The sequence below is a fragment of the Oncorhynchus gorbuscha genome, unplaced genomic scaffold (genome assembly GCF_021184085.1).
Source record: "Oncorhynchus gorbuscha isolate QuinsamMale2020 ecotype Even-year unplaced genomic scaffold, OgorEven_v1.0 Un_scaffold_1674, whole genome shotgun sequence".
NCBI classification, from domain to species: domain Eukaryota; kingdom Metazoa; phylum Chordata; class Actinopteri; order Salmoniformes; family Salmonidae; genus Oncorhynchus; species Oncorhynchus gorbuscha.
The window spans coordinates 55,001-79,519 of NW_025744853.1; the positions used below are offsets into that span (position 1 = coordinate 55,001).

The 24,519-nt window shown below is 45.7% G+C and overlaps 1 protein-coding gene across 1 annotated transcript in view; it reads right to left on the reverse strand.

The window, feature by feature from the left end:
• LOC124017150 (sperm-associated antigen 1-like) overlaps positions 1-24,519 on the reverse strand; it is a 59,996-nt gene that overhangs the window by 29,885 nt on the left and 5,592 nt on the right. The window contains 7 exon segments of the mRNA XM_046332545.1: positions 3,298-3,397; positions 15,580-15,694; positions 15,697-15,725; positions 19,481-19,692; positions 19,804-19,924; positions 19,984-20,101; positions 21,339-21,445. Coding sequence (XP_046188501.1) covers positions 3,298-3,397; positions 15,580-15,694; positions 15,697-15,725; positions 19,481-19,692; positions 19,804-19,924; positions 19,984-20,101; positions 21,339-21,445 — 802 coding nt within the window.

A 24,519-nucleotide genomic window follows, 5' to 3' on the forward strand; every position in this document is an offset into this window, starting at 1 on the left:
CTCTATGGTTTCAACCAGACCAACTCCTCTAGGTTTCACCAGCCAAAGCCTCCTCTATGGTTTCAACCAGACCAACCAAGCCTCCTCTATGGTTTCAACCAGGCCAACCAAGCCTCCTCTATGGTTTCAACCAGACCAGCCAAGCCTCCTCTATGGTTTCAACCAGACCAGCCAAGCCTCCTCTATGGTTTCAACCAGACCAACTAGACCAGCCAAGCCTCCTCTATGGTTTCAACCAGACCAACCAAGCCTCCTCTATGGTTTCAACCAGGCCAACCAAGCCTCCTCTATGGTTTCAACCAGACCAGCCAAGCCTCCTCTATGGTTTCAACCAGACCAGCCAAGCCTCCTCTATGGTTTCAACCAGACCAGCCAAGCCTCCTCTATGGTTTCAACCAGACCAGCCAGACCAGCCAAGCCTCCTCTATGGTTTCAACCAGACCAGCCAAGCCTCCTCTATGGTTTCAACCAGACCAGCCAAGCCTCCTCTATGGTTTCAACCAGACCAGCCAAGCCTCCTCTATGGTTTCAACCAGACCAACCAGACCAGCCAAGCCTCCTCTATGGTTTCAACCAGGCCAACCAAGCCTCCTCTATGGTTTCAAGGGCCAGACCAAGCCAAGCCTCCTCTATGGTTTCAACCAGACCAGCCAAGCCTCCTCTATGGTTTCAACCAGACCAGCCAAGGCCAACCAATAGACTGGTCCCTGTGGTCTGCAGTAGGGCACTATATAGGGAATAGACTGGTCCCTGTGGTCTGCAGTAGGGCACTATATAGGGAAGAGACTGGTCCCTGTAGTCTGCAGTAGGGCACTATATAGGGAATAGACTGGTCCCTGTGGTCTGCAGTAGGGCACTATATAGGGAATAGACTGGTCCCTGTGGTCTGCAGTAGGGCACTATATAGGGAATAGACTGGTCCCTGTAGTCTGCAGTAGGGCACTATATAGGGAATAGACTGGTCCCTGTGGTCTGCAGTAGGGCACTATATAGGGAATAGACTGGTCCCTGTAAGGCTCTGGATAAGAGCACTATATAAATGAAAATGTAATGTATGTAAATGTCTGCAGTAGGGCACTATATAGGGAATAGACTGGTCCCTGTGGTCTGCAGTAGGGCACTATATAGGGAATAGACTGGTCCCTGTGGTCTGCAGTAGGGCACTATATAGGGAATAGACTGGTCCCTGTAGTCTGCAGTAGGGCACTATATAGGGAATAGACTGGTCCCTGTGGTCTGCAGTAGGGCACTATATAGGGAATAGACTGGTCCCTGTAGTCTGCAGTAGGGCACTATATAGGGAATAGACTGGTCCCTGTGGTCTGCAGTAGGGAACTAGACTGCCCTGTGGTCTGCATAGGGAATAGACTGCCATATGGGATAGAGACTAAGAAGGACCGTTCTGGAAGGAGGATGTCTATAATCATGTCTATAATGATGTCGATAATGTCTATAATAATGTCTATAATAACAAGGAGGAAGGACACAGATAATGTAATAATGGAGAAGGACAGGTTCCCGGTATGATCTAGAAGCTTCACCTTGGCCGACCATTCAAAACGAACCACAATGAACCAACCAACCAATGAACTCCTTGCCTTTTACAAGTCTTCACATGTAAATGTGATCTTGGTGAACATCTCTATAATAATAATGTCTATAATAATGTCTATAATGTCTAAAATAATGTTTAATGTCTATAATAATGTATATAATAATGTCTAATGTCTCTATAATGTCTATAGTAACGTCTATAATAATGTCTATGTCTATAATAATGTCTATAATGTATATAATAATGTATATAATAATATCTATAATGTCTGTGATAATGTCTATCTCTATAATAATGTCTATAATGTCTATGTCTATAATAATGTCTATAATCATGTCTATAATAATGTCTATAATCATGTCTGTAATAATGTCTATAAGAATGTCTATGATAATGTCTATAATGTCTATAATAATGTATATAATGTCTATGATAATGTCTGTAAAAATGTATACGATAATGTCCGTAATAATGTCTATGATAATGTCTGTAATAATGTCTGATAATGTCTATAACAATGTCTATGATAATGTCTATAATAATGTCTATAATAATGTCTAATAATGCCTGTAATAATGTATTGAATAATGTATATGATAATGCCTGTAATAATGCATATGATAATGTCTGAAATAATGTCTATGATAATGTCTATAATGTCTATAATAATGTCTGTAATAATGTATATGATAATGTCTGTAATGTCTATAATAATGTATATAATGTCTATGCTAATGTCTATAATGTCTATAATAATGTCTGTAATAATGTATATGATAATGTATATAATAATGTCTGTAATAATGTCTGTAATAATGTATATAATAATGTCTGAATAATGTATATGATAATGTCTGTAATAATGTATATGATAATGTATATAATAATGTCTGTAATAATGTCTATGATAATGTCTATAATGTCTGTAATAATGTCTGTAATAATGTATATGATAATGTCTATAATGTCTGTAATAATGTCTATGATAATGTCTATAATGTCTGTAATAATGTCTATGATAATGTCTATAATGTCTGTAATAATGTCTGTAATAATGTATATGATAATGTATATAATAATGTCTGTAATAATGTCTATGATAATGTCTATAATAATGTCTGTAATAATGTATATGATAATGTATATAATAATGTCTGTAATAATGTCTATGATAATGTCTATAATGTCTGTAATAATGTCTGTAATAATGTATATGATAATGTCTGTAATAATGTCTATGATAATGTCTATAATGTCTGTAATAATGTCTGTAATAATGTATATGATAATGTCTATAATGTCTGTAATAATGTCTATAATGTCTGTAATAATGTCTGTAATAATGTCTGTGATAATGTCTATAATGTCTGTAATAATGTCTGTAATAATGTATATGATAATGTCTATAATGTCTGTAATAATGTCTGTAATAATGTATATGATAATGTCTATAATGTCTGTAATAATGTATATGATAATGTCTATAATGTCTGTAATAATGTCTGTAATAATGTCTGTGATAATGTCTATAATGTCTGTAATAATGTCTGTAATGATAATGTCTATAATGTCTGTAATGTCTGTAATAATGTCTATGAATAATGTATATGATAATGTCTATAATGTCTGTAATAATGTATATGATAATGTCTATAATGTCTGTAATAATGTCTGTAATAATGTCTGTAATAATGTATATGATAATGTATATGATAATGTATAGTTGTTGAGGAGGGTCTCACCTGGTGCAGTCCTGTATACACTCAGAGCTGTTTCCATCTTTCAGGTAGCAGGCTGCTCTGTTAGAGTAGAGCACACACAGGTCCTCAGGACTGTCCAATCCTACCAACCAGACACAGAGACATTATTACACAGGTCCTCAGGGCTGTCCAATCCTACCAACCAGACAGAGACATTATTACACAGGTCCTCAGGACTGTCCAATCCTACCAACCAGACACAGAGACATTATTACACAGGTCCTCAGGGCTGTCCAATCCTACCAACCAGACACAGAGACATTATTACACAGGTCCTCAGGGCTGTCCAATCCTACCAACCAGACAGAGACATTATTACAGGTCCTCAGGGCTGTCCAATCCTACCAACCAGACACAGAGACATTACACACAGGTCCTCAGGACTGTCCAATCCTTCCAACCAGACACAGAGACATTATTACACAGGTCCTCAGGGCTGTCCAATCCTACCAACCAGACAGAGACATTATTACACAGGTCCTCAGGACTGTCCAATCCTACCAACCAGACACAGAGACATTATTACACAGGTCCTCAGGGCTGTTTCCATCTTTCAGGTAGCAGGCTGCTCTGTTAGAGTAGAGCACACACAGGTCCTCAGGGCTGTCCAATCCTACCAACCAGACACAGAGACATTATTACACAGGTCCTCAGGGCTGTCCAATCCTACCAACCAGACACAGAGACATTATTACACAGGTCCTCAGGGCTGTTTCCAATCCTTCCAACCAGACACAGAGACATTATTACACAGGTCCTCAGGGCTGTCCAATCCTACCAACCAGACACAGAGACATTATTACACAGGTCCTCAGGGCTGTCCAATCCTACCAACCAGACACAGAGACATTATTACACAGGTCCTCAGGACTGTCCAATCCTACCAACCAGACAGAGACATTATTACACAGGTCCTCAGGACTGTCCAATCCTACCAACCAGACACAGAGACATTACTACACAGGTCCTCAGGACTGTTTCCATCTTTCAGGTAGCAGGCTGCTCTGTTAGAGTAGAGCACACACAGGTCCTCAGGACTGTCCAATCCTACCAACCAGACACAGAGACATTATTACACAGGTCCTCAGGACTGTCCAATCCTACCAACCAGACAGACATTATTACACAGGTCCTCAGGGCTGTCCAATCCTACCAACCAGACACAGAGACATTACTACACAGGTCCTCAGGGCTGTCCAATCCTACCAACCAGACACAGAGACATTATTACACAGGTCCTCAGGGCTGTCCAATCCTACCAACCAGACAGACATTATTACACAGGTCCTCAGGGCTGTCCAATCCTACCAACCAGACACAGAGACATTACTACACAGGTCCTCAGGGCTGTCCAATCCTACCAACCAGACACAGAGACATTATTATACAGGTCCTCAGGGCTGTCCAATCCTACCAACCAGACACAGATACATTATTACACAGGTCCTCAGGACTGTCCAATCCTACCAACCAGACACAGAGACATTATTACACAGGTCCTCAGGGCTGTCCAATCCTACCAACCAGACACAGAGACATTACTACACAGGTCCTCAGGACTGTCCAATCCTATCAACGAGACACAGAGACATTATTACACAGGTCCTCAGGGCTGTCCAATCCTACCAACCAGACACAGAGACATTATTACACAGGTCCTCAGGGCTGTCCAATCCTACCAACCAGACACAGAGACATTATTACACACAGGTCCTCAGGACTGTCCAATCCTATAACCAGACACAGAGACATTATTACACAGGTCCTCAGGGCTGTCCAATCCTACCAACCAGACACAGAGACATTATTACACAGGTCCTCAGGACTGTCCAATCCTACCAACCAGACACAGAGACATTATTACACAGGTCCTCAGGGCTGTCCAATCCTACCAACCAGACACAGAGACATTATTACACAGGTCCTCAGGACTGTCCAATCCTACCAACCAGACACAGAGACATTATTACACAGGTCCTCAGGACTGTCCAATCCTACCAACCAGACACAGAGACATTATTACACAGGTCCTCAGGGCTGTTTCCATCTTTCAGGTAGCAGGCTGCTCTGTTAGAGTAGAGCACACACAGGTCCTCAGGACTGTCCAATCCTACCAACCAGACACAGAGACATTATTACACAGGTCCAATCAGACACAGACTTATTACACAGTCCAATCCTACCAACCAGACACAGAGACATTATTACACAGGTCCTCAGGGCTGTCCAATCCTACCAACCAGACACAGAGACATTAGACATTATTACACAGGTCCAGGTCCTCAGGGCTGTCCAATCCTACCAACCAGACACAGAGACATTATTACACAGGTCCTCAGGGCTGTCCAATCCTACCAACCAGACACAGAGACATTCAGGGCTGTCCAATCCTACAACCAGGTCCTCAGGACTGTTTCCATCTTTCAGGTAGCAGGCTGCTCTGTTAGAGTAGAGCACACACAGGTCCTCAGGGCTGTCCAATCCTACCAACCAGACAGACATTATTACACAGGTCCTCAGGGCTGTCCAATCCTACCAACCAGACACAGAGACATTACTACACAGGTCCTCAGGGCTGTCCAATCCTACCAACCAGACACAGAGACATTATTACACAGGTCCTCAGGGCTGTCCAATCCTACCAACCAGACACAGATACATTATTACACAGGTCCTCAGGACTGTCCAATCCTACCAACCAGACACAGAGACATTATTACACAGGTCCTCAGGGCTGTCCAATCCTACCAACCAGACACAGAGACATTACTACACAGGTCAGGTCCTCAGGACTGTCCAATCCTATCAACGAGACACAGAGACATTATTACACAGGTCCTCAGGGCTGTCCAATCCTACCAACCAGACACAGAGACATTATTACACAGGTCCTCAGGGCTGTCCAATCCTACCAACCAGACACAGAGACATTATTACACAGGTCCTCAGGACTGTCCAATCCTACCAACCAGACACAGAGACATTATTACACAGGTCCTCAGGGCTGTCCAATCCTACCAACCAGACACAGAGACATTATTACACAGGTCCTCAGGACTGTCCAATCCTACCAACCAGACACAGAGACATTATTACACAGGTCCTCAGGGCTGTCCAATCCTACCAACCAGACACAGAGACATTATTACACAGGTCCTCAGGACTGTCCAATCCTACCAACCAGACACAGAGACATTATTACACAGGTCCTCAGGACTGTCCAATCCTACCAACCAGACACAGAGACATTATTACACAGGTCCTCAGGACTGTCCAATCCTACCAACCAGACACAGAGACATTATTACACAGGTCCTCAGGACTGTCCAATCCTACCAACCAGACACAGAGACATTATTACACAGGTCCTCAGGACTGTCCAATCCTACCAACCAGACACAGAGACATTATTACACAGGTCCTCAGGACTGTCCAATCCTACCAACCAGACACAGAGACATTATTACACAGGTCCTCAGGACTGTCCAATCCTACCAACCAGACACAGAGACATTATTACACAGGTCCTCAGGACTGTCCAATCCTACCAACCAGACACAGACATTATTACACAGGTCCTCAGGGCTGTCCAATCCTACCAACCAGACAGAGACATTATTACACAGGTCCTCAGGACTGTCCAATCCTACCAACCAGACACAGAGACATTATTACACAGGTCCTCAGGACTGTTCAATCCTACCAACCAGACACAGAGACATTATTACACAGGTCCTCAGGACTGTCCAATCCTACCAACCAGACACAGAGACATTATTACACAGGTCCTCAGGGCTGTCCAATCCTACCAACCAGACAGAGACATTATTACACAGGTCCTCAGGACTGTCCAATCCTACCAACCAGACAGAGACATTATTACACAGGTCCTCAGGACTGTCCAATCCTACCAACCAGACACAGAGACATTATTACACAGGTCCTCAGGACTGTCCAATCCTACCAACCAGACACAGACATTATTACACAGGTCCTCAGGGCTGTCCAATCCTACCAACCAGACAGAGACATTATTACACAGGTCCTCAGGACTGTCCAATCCTACCAACCAGACACAGAGACATTATTACACAGGTCCTCAGGACTGTCCAATCCTACCAACCAGACACAGACATTATTACACAGGTCCTCAGGGCTGTCCAATCCTACCAACCAGACAGAGACATTATTACACAGGTCCTCAGGACTGTCCAATCCTACCAACCAGACACAGAGACATTATTACACAGGTCCTCAGGACTGTTCAATCCTACCAACCAGACACAGAGACATTATTACACAGGTCCTCAGGACTGTCCAATCCTACCAACCAGACACAGAGACATTATTACACAGGTCCTCAGGGCTGTCCAATCCTACCAACCAGACAGAGACATTATTACACAGGTCCTCAGGACTGTCCAATCCTACCAACCAGACAGAGACATTATTACACAGGTCCTCAGGGCTGTCCAATCCTACCAACCAGACACAGAGACATTATTACACAGGTCCTCAGGGCTGTCCAATCCTACCAACCAGACACAGAGACATTATTACACAGGTCCTCAGGGCTGTCCAATCCTATCAACCAGACACAGAGACATTATTACACAGGTCCTCAGGACTGTCCAATCCTACCAACCAGACACAGAGACATTACTACACAGACTCAGACAGTCAAGTTGTAACCATCGTGGGGCTGTAGTGGTCAGTCTGAGTGGGCTGTCGATACGGAGCGTGCTGTTGCCTGCTAGTATGAATCATTGATAAAGGTCTGAGGTGAGGATAATGAGGAAGGCTTTTTGGTTTGAACTGTACCACAGTATGAAAGTAGTAGTTGAATGTGCCCCTGGGATCTGGGTGTGACACGGACTGGGCATGTTGATACACGGGAGGTGATTCTAATGAAAACAAACCCAGGATGTTAAATACGGAGATGTTGTCGTTCTGTTTGACCCAGAGGTCTGTACTGGGATCAGATGTTAGGAATACACTGTTATAATGTGACTTCCTGAGGCCTGTACTGGGATCAGATGTTAGGAATACACTGTTATAATGTGACTTCCTGAGGCCTGTACTGGGATCAGATGTTAGGTGTTTACGGTTATAATGTGACTTCCAGAGGCCTGTACTGGGATCAGATGTTAGGTGTTTACGGTTATAATGTGACTTCCAGAGGCCTGTACTGGGATCAGACGTTAGGAATACACTGTTATAATGTGACTTCCAGAGGCCTGTACTGGGATCAGATGTTAGGTGTTTACGGTTATAATGTGACTTCCAGAGGCCTGTACTGGGATCAGATGTTAGGTGTTTACGGTTATAATGTCACAATGACATCGTCTCCTCTCTATGTTTAAACACTGTCTGTGGTCTCACCAGATCTGACTCATTCCCAGCTGACTTCCTACATCCAGTACATTCCTGACCTGGTTGGAGCAAATGCTTTACTTCCTACATCCAGTACATTCCTGACCTGGTTGGAGCAAATGCTTTACTTCCTACATCCAGTACATTCCTAACCTGGTTGGACTAAATGCTTTACTTCCTACATCCAGTACATTCCTGACCTGGTTGGACCAAATGCTTTACTTCCTACATCCAGTACATTCCTGACCTGGTTGGACCAAATGCTTTACTTCCTACATCCAGTACATTCCTAACCTGGTTGGACCAAATGCTTTACTTCCTACATCCAGTACATTCCTAACCTGGTTGGACTAAATGCTTTACTTCCTACATCCAGTACATTCCTGACCTGGTTGGACCAAATGCTTTACTTCCTACATCCAGTACATTCCTGACCTGGTTGGACCAAATGCTTTACTTCCTACATCCAGTACATTCCTAACCTGGTTGGACCAAATGCTTTACTTCCTACATCCAGTACATTCCTAACCTGGTTGGACTAAATGCTTTACTTCCTACATCCAGTACATTCCTGACCTGGTTGGACCAAATGCTTTACTTCCTACATCCAGTACATTCCTGACCTGGTTGGACCAAATGCTTTACTTCCTACATCCAGTACATTCCTAACCTGGTTGGACCAAATGCTTTACTTCCTACATCCAGTACATTCCTAACCTGGTTGGACTAAATGCTTTACTTCCTACATCCAGTACATTCCTGACCTGGTTGGACCAAATGCTTTACTTCCTACATCCAGTACATTCCTGACCTGGTTGGACCAAATGCTTTACTTCCTACATCCAGTACATTCCTAACCTGGTTGGACCAAATGCTTTACTTCCTACATCCAGTACATTCCTGACCTGGTTGGACTAAATGCTTTACTTCCTACATCCAGTACATTCCTGATCCTGGTTGGACTAAATGCTTTACCTGGTTGGACCAAATGCTTTACTTCCTACATCCAGTACATTCCTGACCTGGTTGGACCAAATGCTTTACTTCCTACATCCAGTACATTCCTAACCTGGTTGGACTAAATGCTTTACTTCCTACATCCAGTACATTCCTGACCTGGTTGGACCAAATGCTTTACTTCCTACATCCAGTACATTCCTGACCTGGTTGGACCAAATGCTTTACTTCCTACATCCAGTACATTCCTAACCTGGTTGGACCAAATGCTTTACTTCCTACATCCAGTACATTCCTGACCTGGTTGGACCAAATGCTTTACTTCCTACATCCAGTACATTCCTGATCTGGTTGGACCAAATGCTTTACTTCCTACATCCAGTACATTCCTAACCTGGTTGGACCAAATGCTTTACTTCCTACATCCAGTACATTCCTGACCTGGTTGGATCAAATGCTTTACTTCCTACATCCAGTACATTCCTAACCTGGTTGGACCAAAGGCTTTACAGGAAGTGGAATGTGGTTTCTGTTCAACGATCTTAATAACTATGGCAACGATCTTAATAACTATGGCAACGATCTTAATAACTATGGCAACGATCTTAATAACTATGGCAGGTCTCTAGTCTCTGGTCTTCTGCTACTACGGCTGGTGGAAAAGCCAGTCTGGACACATCGGGAGACGCTTCAGTTCCACTGGCTGGGAGACATTTCTCAATGACGACAGAGCGTCTCACTGTGACATTTCTCCCTACAGAGTGTCTCACTGTGACATGTCTCCCTACAGAGTGTCTCACTGTGAATGTCTCCCTACTATACATTATACTGTGTATGACAGTAACTATACATTATACTGTGTATGACAGCAGTAACTATACATTATACTGTGTATGACAGCAGTAACTATACATTATACTGTGTATGACAGCAGTAACTATACATTATACTGTGTATGACAGCAGTAACTATACATTATACTGTGTATGACAGCAGTAACTATACATTATACTGTGTATGACAACAGTAACTATACATTATACTGTGTATGACAGCAGTAACTATACATTATACTGTGTATGACAGCAGTAACTATACATTATACTGTGTATGACAGCAGTAACTATACATTATACTGTGTATGACAACAGTAACTGTGAAAGGCCTCAGTGTATCACATGATGTTCAGTCACTTTCACAGACTAGTGGTGATAGTGGTGGAGAGGAACGAGGAGAGAACAGATTGATGGAGAGGAGAGATTTATTTATAAAGCCCTTCTTACATCAGCCCATGTCACAAAGTGCTGTACAGAAACCCGGCCTAAAACCCCAAACAGCAAGAACTGCAGGTGTAGAAGCACGGTGGCTTGGAAAAACTCACTAGAAAGGCCAAAACCTAGGAAGAAACCTAGACAGATGAGGAGAGATTGATGGGAAGGAGAGGAGAGTGTGATGAGGAGAGAGTGATGAGGAGAGGAGAATGTGATGAGGAGAGGAGAGAGCGATGAGGAGAATGTGATGAGGAGAGAGGGATGAGAGGAGAGAGTGATGAGGAGAGAGGAGAATGTGACGAGGAGAATAGAGACTGATGAGGAGAGGAGAGAGTGATGAGGAGAGAGGAGAGAGTGATGAGGAGAGAGGGATGAGAGGAGAGAGAGAGGAGAGAGTGATGAGGAGAGAGGAGAATGTGACGAGGAGAAGAGAGACTGATGAGGAGAGGAGAGAGTGATGAGGAGAGAGGAGAGTTGATGAGGAGAGAGGAGAGAGTGATGAAGAGAGAGGAGAATGTGATGAGGAGAGAGTGATGAGGAGAGAGTGATGAGGAGAAGAGAATGTGATGAGGAGAGAGTGATGGGGAGAGGAGAGAATGATGAAGAGAGAGTGGTGAGGAGAGAGTGGTGAGGAGAGGAGAATGTGATGAGGAGAAGAGAGAGTGATGAAGAGAGAGTGATGAGGAGAGAGGAGAATGTAATGAGGAGAGGAGAATGTGATGAGGAGAATGTGATGAGGAGAGAGGAGAATGTGATGAGGAGAGGAGAGAGTGATGAAGAGAGAGGAGAGTGATGAAGAGAGAATGATGAGGAGATGGGAGAATATGAGGAGAGAGTGATGAGGAGAGAATAATGAAGAGAGAGTGATGATGAGGAGAGGAGAGTGGTGAGGAGAGGAGAGAGTGATGAGGAGTGAGTGATGAGGAGAGGAGAGAGAGTGATGAGGAGAGAGTGATGAAGAGAGTGATGAGGAGAGAGTAGATTGTGATGAGGAGAGAGTGATGATGAGAGGAGAGAATGATGAAGAGAGAGTGATGAGGAGAGAGAGGAGATGATGAGAGGAGAGAATGATGAAGAGAGAGTGATGAGGAGAATGTGATGAGGAGAGTGGTGAGGAGAGGAGATTGTGATGAGGAGAGTGGTGAAGAGGAGAGGAGAATGTGATGAGGAGAGGAGAGAGAGATGAGGAGAGAGTGATGAAGAGAGTGATGAGGAGAGAGTAGATTGTGATGAGGAGAGTGAGAATGTGATGAGGAGAGGAGAGAGATGAGATGAGGAGAGAGGAGAATGTGATGAGGAGAGGAGAATGTGATGAGGAGAGGAGAGAGTGATGAGGAGAGTGAGGAGAGTGATGAGGAGAGAGTGATGAGGAGAGGAGTGTGATGAAGAGAGAGAAGAGGAGAGATTGATGGGAAGGAGAGGAGAGAGTAAATAATGTGATCATATTACTCCAGTGCTAGCCTCTCTACGCTGGCTTCCTGTTAAGGCAAGGGCTGATGTCAAGGTCTTACTGCTAACCTACAAAGCATTACATGGGCTTGCTCCTACCAATCTTTCCGTATTGGTCCTGCCGTACATACCTACAGGTACGCTACGGTCACAAGACGCAGGCCTCCTAATTGTCCCTAGAATTTCTAAGCAAACAGCTGGAGGCAGGGCTTTCTCCTATAGAGCTCCATTTTTATGGAATGGTCTGCCTACCCATGTAAGAGATGCAAACTCGGTCTCAACCTTTAAGTCTTTATTGAAGACTCATCTCTTCAGTGGGTCATATGATTGTCTGTTATATCTGGAGTAATTCTCCAGTCTTATCCGGTGTCCTGTGTGAATTTAAGTATGCTCTCTCTAATTCTCTCTTTCTCTCTCTTCTCTCAGAGGACCTGAGCCCTGGGACCATGCCTCAGGACTACCTGGCCTGATGACTCCTTGCTGTCCACAGTCCACCTGGTTGTGCTGCTGCTCCAGTTTCAACCGTTCTGCCTGCAGCTATGGAACCCTGACCTGTTCACTGGAGGTGCTACCTGTCCCGGACCTGCTGTTTTCAACTCTCCCTCTCTCTACCGTACCTGCTGTCTCTAACTCTGAATGATCGGCTATGAAAAGCCAACTGACATTTACTCCTGAGGTGTCAAAGCCTGGTTCCTCTCTAGGTTTCTTCCTAGGTTCTGGCCTTTCTAGGGAGTTTTTCCTAGCCACCGTGCTTCTACATCAGCATTGCTTGCTGTTTGGGGTTTCAGGCTGGGTTTCTGTACAGCACTTTGAGATATCAGCTGATGTAAGAAGGGCTTTATAAATACATGTGATTGAGTAATGGGAAGGAGGAGAGAGGACAGAGTGATGAAAAGGAGAGGAGAGATAAAGTGGACGGTTCTCACAGCAGTTTCTTTAGTCAGTCAGAGGAGATTTACTACTGCAGTCAGCCAGCCAGCCCGTCACTCCGTCAGCCAGCCAGCCAGCCAGCCAGCCAGCCAGCCAGCCAGCCATCCAGCACCTGGTTCAATTTCACAGTAAGCGGTCAGAAGGCATGTGACCTGAGAGGAACTGAGCCTGTCTGCCTCCCTGCCTGACAAGGGTATGGCTGAACTCCAGACAGCTAAAACAGACTCACCACACTGCCTATAACCAACCAACCACTAGTGTGATGAGTCACTCTGCTACTCTCCACCTGGATGTTGTGATGAATCAGGATACACTGCCTATAACCAACCAACCACTAGTGTGATGAGTCACTCTGCTACTCTCCACCTGGATGTTGTGATGAATCAGGATACACTGCCTATAACCAACCAACCACTAGTGTGATGAGTCACTCTGCTACTCTACACCTGGATGTTGTCATGAATCAGGATACACTGTCTATAACCAACCAACCACTAGTGTGATGAGTCACTCTGCTACTCTACACCTGGATGTTGTGATGAATCAGGATACACTGCCTATAACCAACCAACCACTAGTGTGATGAGTCACTCTGCTACTCTACACCTGGATGTTGTGATGAATCAGGATACACTGCCTATAACCAACCAACCACTAGTGTGATGAGTCACTCTGCTACTCTCCACCTGGATGTTGTGATGAATCAGGATACACTGCCTATAACCAACCAACCACTAGTGTGATGAGTCACTCTGCTACTCTACACCTGGATGTTGTGATGAATCAGGATACACTGTCTATAACCAACCAACCACTAGTGTGATGAGTCACTCTGCTACTCTCCACCTGGATGTTGTGATGAATCAGGATACACTGTCTATAACCAACCAACCACTAGTGTGATGAGTCACTCTGCTACTCTCCACCTGGATGTTGTGATGAATCAGGATACACTGCCGTTCAAAAGTTTGGGGTCGCTTGTTTTTTTTTTTTAAAGAAAAACACTTTTTTTGTCCATTAAAATGTCATCAAATTGATCAGAAATACAGTGTAGACATTGTTAATGTTGTAAATGACTATTGCAGCTGAAGGCCAGCATCTTGGAGTTGCCTCTTCGCTGTTGACGTTGAGACTGGTGTTTTGCGGGTACTATTTAATGAAGCTGCCAGTTGAGGACTTGTGATGCGTCTGTCTGGCTTTTCTTTAAAAAACAAAGACATTTCTAAGTGACCCCAAACTTTTGAACGGGAGTGTACATCTGAACTGAAATCACATCCCACCGACTGGCTAAATGCTGCTGTAATGACATCACATCCCACCGACTGGCTAAATGCTGCTGTAATGACATCACACCACACTGGCATCACATCCCACCGACTAAATGCTGCTGTAATGACATCACATCCCACCGACTGGCTAAATGCTGCTGTAATGACATCACATCCCACTGACTGGCTAAATGCTGCTGTAATGACATCACATCCCACCGACTGGCTAAATGCTGCTGTAATGACATCACATCCCACTGACTGGCTAAAGGCTGCTGTAATGACATCACATCCCACCGACTGGCTAAATGCTGCTGTAATGACATCACATCCCACCGACTGGCTAAATGCTGCTGTAATGACATCACATCCCACCGACTGGCTAAATGCTGCTGTAATGACATCACATCCCACCGACTGGCTAAATGCTGCTGTAATGACATCACATCCCACCGACTGGCTAAATGCTGCTGTAATGACATCACATCCCACCGACTGGCTAAATGCCGCTGTAATGACATCACATCCCACCGACTGGCTAAATGCTGTCCCACCGACTGGCTAAATGCTGTCCCACCGACTGCCTAAATGCTGTCCCTGTTGGTTCACCGACTGGCTACCGACTGGCTAAATGCTTCCGGGAACGACACGTTACACTGTCATGTGATTCAGAGAATAACATTGCCGCTACAGAGGTTAGTTTTATTACTGCGGCTGACCTTTGGTTTGCCGTAGCCAATCCCAGAAAGCACCAGCTGTCAATAGCGGCAAAATAACACACTGATTTAACCGTATGGAAACAGGAAGGCAGTGGCGTTAGTTGCTAGATTACCTTCATACGGTTGTTTTGGGGGTATTGTCCGTGGAAAATGCCGGAACAACACAAAACTAACATGTCATTTTGAATAGCCCGTCACACTAAGTTATAATAAATCTCAACTCTAGATGAACGAGAGTTATGAGTAAAAAAGCTCTGTCACGCAAGACACTGAACACCACAATACTGAAAACCCTACCTGAGTCTGTGAAGCCCGTGATGGCCTGTGAATATTTGTCCAGCGCATCAGCAAACTGTCCATTCTTAAAGAACAGGTTTCCCTCGTTCTTGAGCCGGGCCAACGGCGGGGGCAGGATGCCCCACAAGGGGCGTCGAGGTTGTTATATTACTTCTGTCTCCCCGACCGGCCTGGCTCCCTCAGAGTCCCTCCTGCCTGAGCCCCGAGCTCCGTTCCACAGACCCTTGTCCGACGTCAGAGTCCTGTTGGTTCACCTTGTACTTCTCTGCAATTCCTCCCCGGTTTTTCCAGTGGCTTCCGTGTGTTATATTACTGGTCTGTAGGATGTTATATTACTGAGACAGGGGCCCCCTTCCCCTATATCTGCCGATAGGGGCTTCTTCTGAGCATTTCCCATGTCTCCCCTCTGAGACAGGAGCAGCAGCAGGGATCTCCCCTCCCACTGCCAGAGGGGAATGGCAGATGGGCTCATTACCGAGACAAGCTGCCAGAGCAGTAAGAACACACCCACAGGAAGCAGTCAGCGGTTACATCACAGTGGGGGAGGGGTTGATAAGAGTTTCAGGAAGTGTCTAGGATGTTATATTACTGAGACAGAGGGGGAATCAGATAGTCAGTAGGAGCCCAGCAAGCCAGTTGGTGATGCAGAGGGGAGGGATGAAGAACAACCACACACACACTATCTGGATGTTTGAAGAATGTCATATTACTGAGACAGAGGGGGAATGGCAGATAGTCAGTAGGATGTTATATTACTGAGACAGAGGGGGAATGGCAGATAGTCAGTAGGATGTTATATTACTGAGACAGAGGGGGAATGGCAGATAGTCAGTAGGATGTTATATTACTGAGACAGAGGGGGAATGGCAGATAGTCAGTAGGATGTTATATTACTGAGACAGAGGGGGAATGGCAGATAGTCAGTATGATGTCATATTACTGAGACAGAGGGGGGAATGGCAGATAGTCAGTATGATGTTATATTACTGAGACAGAGGGGGAATGGCAGATAGTCAGTAGGATGTTATATTACTGAGACAGAGGGGGAATGGCAGATAGTCAGTAGGATGTTATATTACTGAGACAGAGGGGGAATGGCAGATAGTCAGTAGTCAGATGTTATATTACTGAGACAGGGGGGAATGGCAGATAGTCAGTATGATGTTATATTACTGAGACAGAGGGGGGCAATGGCAATGGCAGATAGTCAGTATGATGTTATATTACTGAGACAGAGGGGGGCAATGGCAGATAGTCAGTAGGATGTTATATTACTGAGACAGAGGGGGAATGGCAGATAGTCAGTAGGATGTTATATTACTGAGACAGGGGGGATGGCAGATAGTCAGTAGTCAGATGTTATATTACTGAGACAGGGGGGATGGCAGATAGCAGCTCATTGAGGCTTTATAGCATCCAGTAGGATGACCAACACAGCCATTAGCATGAGGGATTTGACTGTTGGATTAGAGAACAAATCCCCAGATTTACAGTGGGGGGTTGAGTTAAGTACCACAGCACAGACACACAGTCCACAGCACAGACACACAGTCCACAGCACAGACACACAGTCCACAGCACAGACACACAACCCAACACTGACACACAGCACAGACACACAGCCCAACACTGACCCACAGCACAGACCCACAGCCCAACACTGACCCACAGCCCATAGCACAGACACACAGCCCACAGCCCACAGACAGCACAGACACACAGCCAGCCCACACACAGACACAACTGACAGCCCAGACAGTCAGTAGGATGTTACAGACCCACAGCACAGACACACAGCCCACAGCACAGACACACAGCCCAACACTGACCCACAGCACAGACACACAGCCAGACACTGACCCACAGCACAGACACACAGCCCACAGCACAGACACACAGCCAGACACTGACCCACAGCACAGACACACAGCCAAACACTGACCCACAGCACAGACACACACAAATGACCCCCACAGCACAGCACACAGACCCACAGCACAGACACAGACACTGACCCACAGCACAGACACACAGCCCAACACTGACCCACAGCACAGACACACAGCCCAACACTGACCCACAGCACAGACACACAGCCCAACACTGACCCACAGCACAGACACACAGCCCAACACTGACCCACAGCACTGACCCACAGCACAGACACACAGCACTGACCCACAGCACAGACACACAGCACTGACCCACAGCACTGACCCACAGCACAGAAACACAGCCCAACACTGACCCACAGCACAGACACACAGCACAGACACACAGCCCAACACTGACCCACAGCACTGACCCACAGCACTGACCCACAGCACTGACACACAGCACTGACACACAGCACTGACCCACAGCACTGACACACAGCACTGACACACAGCACAGACACACAGCCCAACACTGACCCACAGCACAGACCCACAGCACTGACCCACAGCACAGACACACAGCCAGACACTGACACCCAGCACAGACCCACAGCACAGACCCACAGTACAGACCCACAGCACAGACCCACAGCACAGACCCACAGCACAGACACACAGCACAGACACACAGCACAGACACACAGTACAGACCCACAGCCAGACACTGACACACAGCCAGACACTGACACACAGCACAGACCCACAGCACAGACCCACAGCACAGACACACAGCACAGACACACAGCACAGACCCACAGCACTGACCCACAGCAACCAACCAGCCAGCCAGCCAGCCAGCCAGCCAGCCAGGCAACCAACCAACCAACCAGCCAGCCAACCAGCCAGGCAACCAACCAACCAGCCAGGCAACCAACCAACCAGCCAGCCAACCAGCCAGCCAACCAACCAGCCAACCAACCAACCAACCAACCAACCAGCCAGCCAGCCAACCAACCAGCCAACCAACCAACCAACCAGCCAGGCAACCAACCAACCAACCAGCCAGCCAACCAACCAATCAATCAGCCAGCCAGCCAGCCAGCCAGCCAACCAACCAGCCAACCAACCAGCCAACCAACCAGTCAGCCAGCCAACCAACCAGCCAACCAACCAACCAACCAACCAGCCAGGCAACCAACCAACCAGCCAGCCAACCAACCAACCAACCAACCAACCAACCAACCAGCCAACCAACCAGCCAACCAGCCAGCCAACCAACCAACCAGCCAGCCAGCCAGCCAGCCAGCCAGCCAGCCAGCCAGCCAGCCAGCCAGCCAGCCAGCCAGCCAGCCTTAATGTAATATAATAACCTCTTTGTTTAGTAGGTCTAGGATCAGTCATCATCTGATCTGGTTAAACACTTGTTGGGTGTTTAAGGAATAACAACAATGGTAATAATATGTCTCTCTAACTCTACTCATTGGCTTAGACTTGCATTTGCATGTTTCTGTTGCTATAGAAACATGAGAAAATTGGGGTGGAGTTGTTTTTCTCATTTGCATGTTTCTGTTGTTATAGAAACATGAGGAAAAGGGGTGGAGTTGTTTTTCTCATTTGCATGTTTCTGTTGCTATAGAAACATGAGAAACAGGGGTTGGAGTTGTTTTTCTGACTGTTGAATTGTGAACTATCTGAATGTTGTTTTATAGAACAGTCCGTTTGATGTTGACTGACTGTTGACAGACTGTACACCACAGTACAGGGTCTGTGAAGCAGGCTACTCCAGGTCAACTACCATATCATTAAAAACCAACTGGTGATCTCTGGGACTGGGCTGGAGGTCAGTCACTTCTAACTGGTGGTCTCCAGGACTGGGCTGGAGGTCAGTCACTTCTAACTAGTGGTCTCCAGGACTGGGCTGGAGGTCAGTCACTTCTAACTAGTGGTCTCCAGGACTGGGCTGGAGGTCAGACACTTCTAACTAGTGGTCTCCAGGACTGGGCTGGAGGTCAGACACTTCTAACTGGTGGTCTGGAGGTCAGTCACTTCTAACTGGTGGTCTCCAGGACTGGGCTGGAGGTCAGTCACTTCTAACTGGTGGTCTCCAGGACTGGGCTGGAGGTCAGTCACTTCTAACTGGTGGTCTCCAGGACTGGGCTGGAGGTCAGTCACCTCTAACTGGTGGTCTCCAGGAGTGGGCTGGAGGTCAGTCACTTCTAACTGGTGGTCTCCAGGACTGGGCTGGAGGTCAGTCACTTCTAACTAGTGGTCTCCAGGACTGGGCTGGAGGTCAGTCACTTCTAACTAGTGGTCTCCAGGACTGGGCTGGAGGTCAGTCACTTCTAACTAGTGGTCTCCAGGACTGGGCTGGAGGTCAGACACTTCTAACTGGTGGTCTCCAGGACTGGGCTGGAGGTCAGACACTTCTAACTGGTGGTCTCCAGGACTGGGCTGGAGGTCAGTCACTTCTAACGGAGAGGTATAATGGTTCAATCTCACTAAGTAGGTGAAGGGATCAGTCACTCACCTCTCTGCTCTTCCCGTATCTCATCCTCCTCCACTTCCTGAATCAGGATCTTCTTGCTTTTACGTTCCGTCTCCGGTTGACACTGGATTAGTCTCTTATCCACCTCAACCAGAAGTTTCTGTGGGCCAGGATGTGTGACGGACCAACCAGCCAGCCAACCAGGATGTGTGACGGACCAACCAGCCAGCCAACCAGGATGTGTGATGGAAAAGAAGAAAAGAAGACTGAAATAGTTCATCCCATTTTTCCATTATATGTACAGTCTGATGGTCACTACGGTAACGTCTGATGGTCACTACGGTAATGTCTGATGGTCACTACGGTAACGTCTGATGGTCACTACGGTACCGTCTGATGGTCACTACGGTAACGTCTGGATGTGTGATGGAAAAGCAGAAAAGAAGACTGAAATAGTTCATCACATTGTTCCATTAGATTCAAAACACAGTCCAACAACATGTTATGCAGATGAAGACAGGTCGATTCAGATACAACAGGAAATGTGACACCACTGAAGACAAGTTAACTCCATTTCCTTCATTCAGGACTTCCTGGACGTAACGTTCCTTTGAAATGTGACACGACTGAAGACAAGTTAACTCCATTTCCTTCAGTCCAGGCCTGTCGGTCACTACGGTAACGTCTGATGGTCACTACGGTACCGTCTGATGGTCACTACGGTAACGTCTGATGGTCACTACGGTACCGTCTGATGGTCACTACGGTAACGTCTGTTGAATAAACAGGAGTCCTGATGGTCACTACGGTAACGTCTGACGGTCACTAAGGTACCGTCTGATGGTCACTACGGTAACGTCTGATGGTCACTACGGTACCGTCTGACGGTCACTACGGTAACGTCTGATGGTCACTACTGTCTGTTGAATAAACAGGAGTCCTGATGGTCACTACGGTAACGTCTGATGGTCACTACGGTAACGTCTGACGGTCACTACGGTCTGTTGAATAAACAGGAGTCCTGATGGTGCCATTCATTTGTGGAGGGAACATAATGGTTAAAGTAACTCCAACACACCTATGTGTGTGTGTGTGTGTGTGTGTGTGTGTGTGTGTGTGTGTGTGTGTGGTCTGTGTGTGTGTGTGTGTGTCTGTGTGTGTGTGTGTGGTCTGGTGTGTGTGGTCTGGTGTGTGTGTGTGTGTGGTCTGGTGTGTGTGGTGTGTGTGTGTGAGTGTGTGTGGTCTGGTGTGTGTGGTGTGTGTGTGTGTGTGTGAGATACTGGTGTGTGTGGTCTGGTGTGTGAGTGTGTGTGGTCTGGTGTGTGTGGTCTGGTGTGTGTGGTCTGGTGTGTGTGGTCTGGTGTGTGTGGTGTGGTGTGTGTGTGTGAGATACTAACAGTAGCAGTGATGTTCTGTGGTTCGGTCTGCAGGACGTTCCTCAGGTCTTCAGCAGCCCTCTGATAGTTTCCCTGTTGTTTCAGCACTGTGGCCCTGCGGAGGAGAGCTTTAAAACGCTGTCAGTCAGGGACATGAGCTTTAAACGCTGTCAGTCAGGGACACGAGCTTTATAACACTGTCAGTCAGGGACATGAGCTTTAAAACGCTGTCAGTCAGGGACATGAGCTTTATAACACTGTCAGTCAGGGACAGGAGCTTTATAACACTGTCAGTCAGGGACATGAGCTTTAAAACGCTGTCAGTCAGGGACATGAGCTTTATAACACTGTCAGTCAGGGACATGAGCTTTATAACACTGTCAGTCAGGGACATGAGCTTTATAACACTGTCAGTCAGGGACATGAGCTTTATAACACTGTCAGTCAGGGACATGAGCTTTATAACACTGTCAGTCAGGGACATGAGCTTTATAACACTGTCAGTCAGGGACATGAGCTTTATAACACTGTCAGTCAGGGACATGAGCTTTATAACACTGTCAGTCAGGGACACTGAGCTTTATAACACTCAGGGACAGTCAGGGGACATGAGCTTTATAACACTGTCAGTCAGGGACACGAGCTTTATAACACTGTCAGTCAGGGACATGAGCTTTATAACACTGTCAGTCAGGGACACGAGCTTTATAACACTGTCAGTCAGGGACATGAGCTTTATAACACTGTCAGTCAGGGACATGAGCTTTATAACACTGTCAGTCAGGGACATGAGCTTTATAACACTGTCAGTCAGGGACATGAGCTTTATAACACTGTCAGTCAGGGACATGAGCTTTATAACACTGTCAGTCAGGGACATGAGCTTTATAACACTGTCAGTCAGGGACATGAGCTTTATAACACTGTCAGTCAGGGACATGAGCTTTATAACACTGTCAGTCAGGGACATGAGCTTTATAACACTGTCAGTCAGGGACATGAGCTTTATAACACTGTCAGTCAGGGACAGGAGCTTTATAACACTGTCAGTCAGGGACATGAGCTTTATAACACAACACTGTCAGTCAGGGACAGGAGCTTTATAACACTGTCAGTCAGGGACATGAGCTTTATAACACTGTCAGTCAGGGACATGAGCTTTATAACACTGTCAGTCAGGGACAGGAGCTTTAAAACACTGTCAGTCAGGGACACGAGCTTTATAACACAACACTGTCAGTCAGGGACATGAGCTTTATAACACTGTCAGTCAGGGACATGAGCTTTATAACACTGTCAGTCAGGGACATGAGCTTTATAACACAACACTGTCAGTCAGGGACATGAGCTTTATAACACTGTCAGTCAGGGACATGAGCTTTATAACACTGTCAGTCATACTGACTAACTATATAGGGAATAGGGTTCCATAGGGCTCTGGTCTAAAGTAGTGCACTATATAGGGAATAGGGCTCTGGTCTAAAGTAGTGCACTATATAGGGAATAGGGCCCTGGTCTATAGTAGTGCACTATATAGGGAATAGGGCCCTGGTCTATAGTATTGCACTATATAGGGAATAGGGCCCTGGTCTATAGTAGTGCACTATATAGGGAATAGGGCTCTGGTCTAAAGTAGTGCCCTATATAGGGAATAGGGCTCTGGTCTAAAGTAGTGCACTATATAGGGAATAGGGCTCTGGTCTACAGTAGTGCCCTATATAGGGAATAGGGCCCTGGTCTACAGTAGTGTGCTATATAGGGAATAGCATGCCATTTGGGACACACTTGGTGATGCTTTTTGCTATGTAGCGTGGTTATATAGTATTTTTAGCAAAGTGTGTATACATTAAATAGACCAGTCTTTCTTAAAGGTAGACTCAATGAAGTGACGTTTCACCAGCAGCATAAAATATATATATATATATATATATATATATATATATATATATATTAGACCAGTATCTACACGTAGCGTGGTTATATATATATATATTAGACCAGTCACTCTCCCAGCCATACACAGCATCGACACATAGCGTGGTTATCTATATATATATATTGTCTGGATATATATTAGACCAGTATCTACACGTAGTCGTGGTTATATATATATATATTAGACCAGTCACTCTCCCAGGCCTATCTCAGTGGGTCAGTACATCTTTCATATAGTCTGGTTATATATATATACAGTACCTTTCATATTGACTGGTTATACCTTATATATTGTCTGGCTCTATCTCTAGTGGGTCAGTACCTTTCATATGTCTGGACTCTATCCCAGCCATACACTTCATATTGTCTGGCTCTATCTCTAGTGGGTCAGTACCTTTCATATTGTCTGGCTCTATCTCTAGTGGGTCAGTACCTTTATTGTCTGGATATATTGTCTGGCTCTATCTCTAGTGGGACAGTACCTTTATATTGTCTGGCTCTATCTCTAGTGGGTCAGTACCTTTCATATTGTCTGGCTCTATCTCTAGTGGGTCAGTACCTTTCATATTGTCTGGCTCATCTCTAGTGGGACACCTTTCATATTGTCTGGCTCTATCTCTAGTGGGTCAGTACCTTTCATATTGTCTGGCTCTATCTCTAGTGGGTCAGTACCTTTCATATTGTCTGGCTCTATCTATCTCTATTGTCTGGACAGTACCTTTCATATTGTCTGGCTCTATCTCTAGTGGGACAGTACCTTTCATATTGTCTGGCTCTATCTCTAGTGGGTCAGTACCTTTCTCTAGTGGGTCAGTATATATTGTCTGGCTCTATCTCTAGTGGGTCAGTACCTTTCATATTGTCTGGCTTTCTATCTCTAGTGGGTCAGTACCTTTCATATTGTCTGGCTCTATCTCTAGTGGGTCAGTACCTTTCATATTGTCTGGCTCTATCTCTCCTTTCATATTGTCTGGCTCTATCTCTAGTGGGTCAGTACCTTTCATATTGTCTGGCTCTATCTCTAGTGGGTCAGTACCTTTTCATATTGTCTGGACAGTACCTTTCATATTGTCTGGCTCTATCTCTAGTGGGTCAGTACCTTTCATATTGTCTGGCTCTATCTCTAGTGGGTCAGTACCTTTCATATTGTCTGGCTCTATCTCTAGTGGGTCAGTACCTTTCATATTGTCTGGCTCTATCTCTAGTGGGTCAGTACCTTTCATATTGTCTGGACAGTACCTTTCATATTGTCTGGCTCTATCTCTAG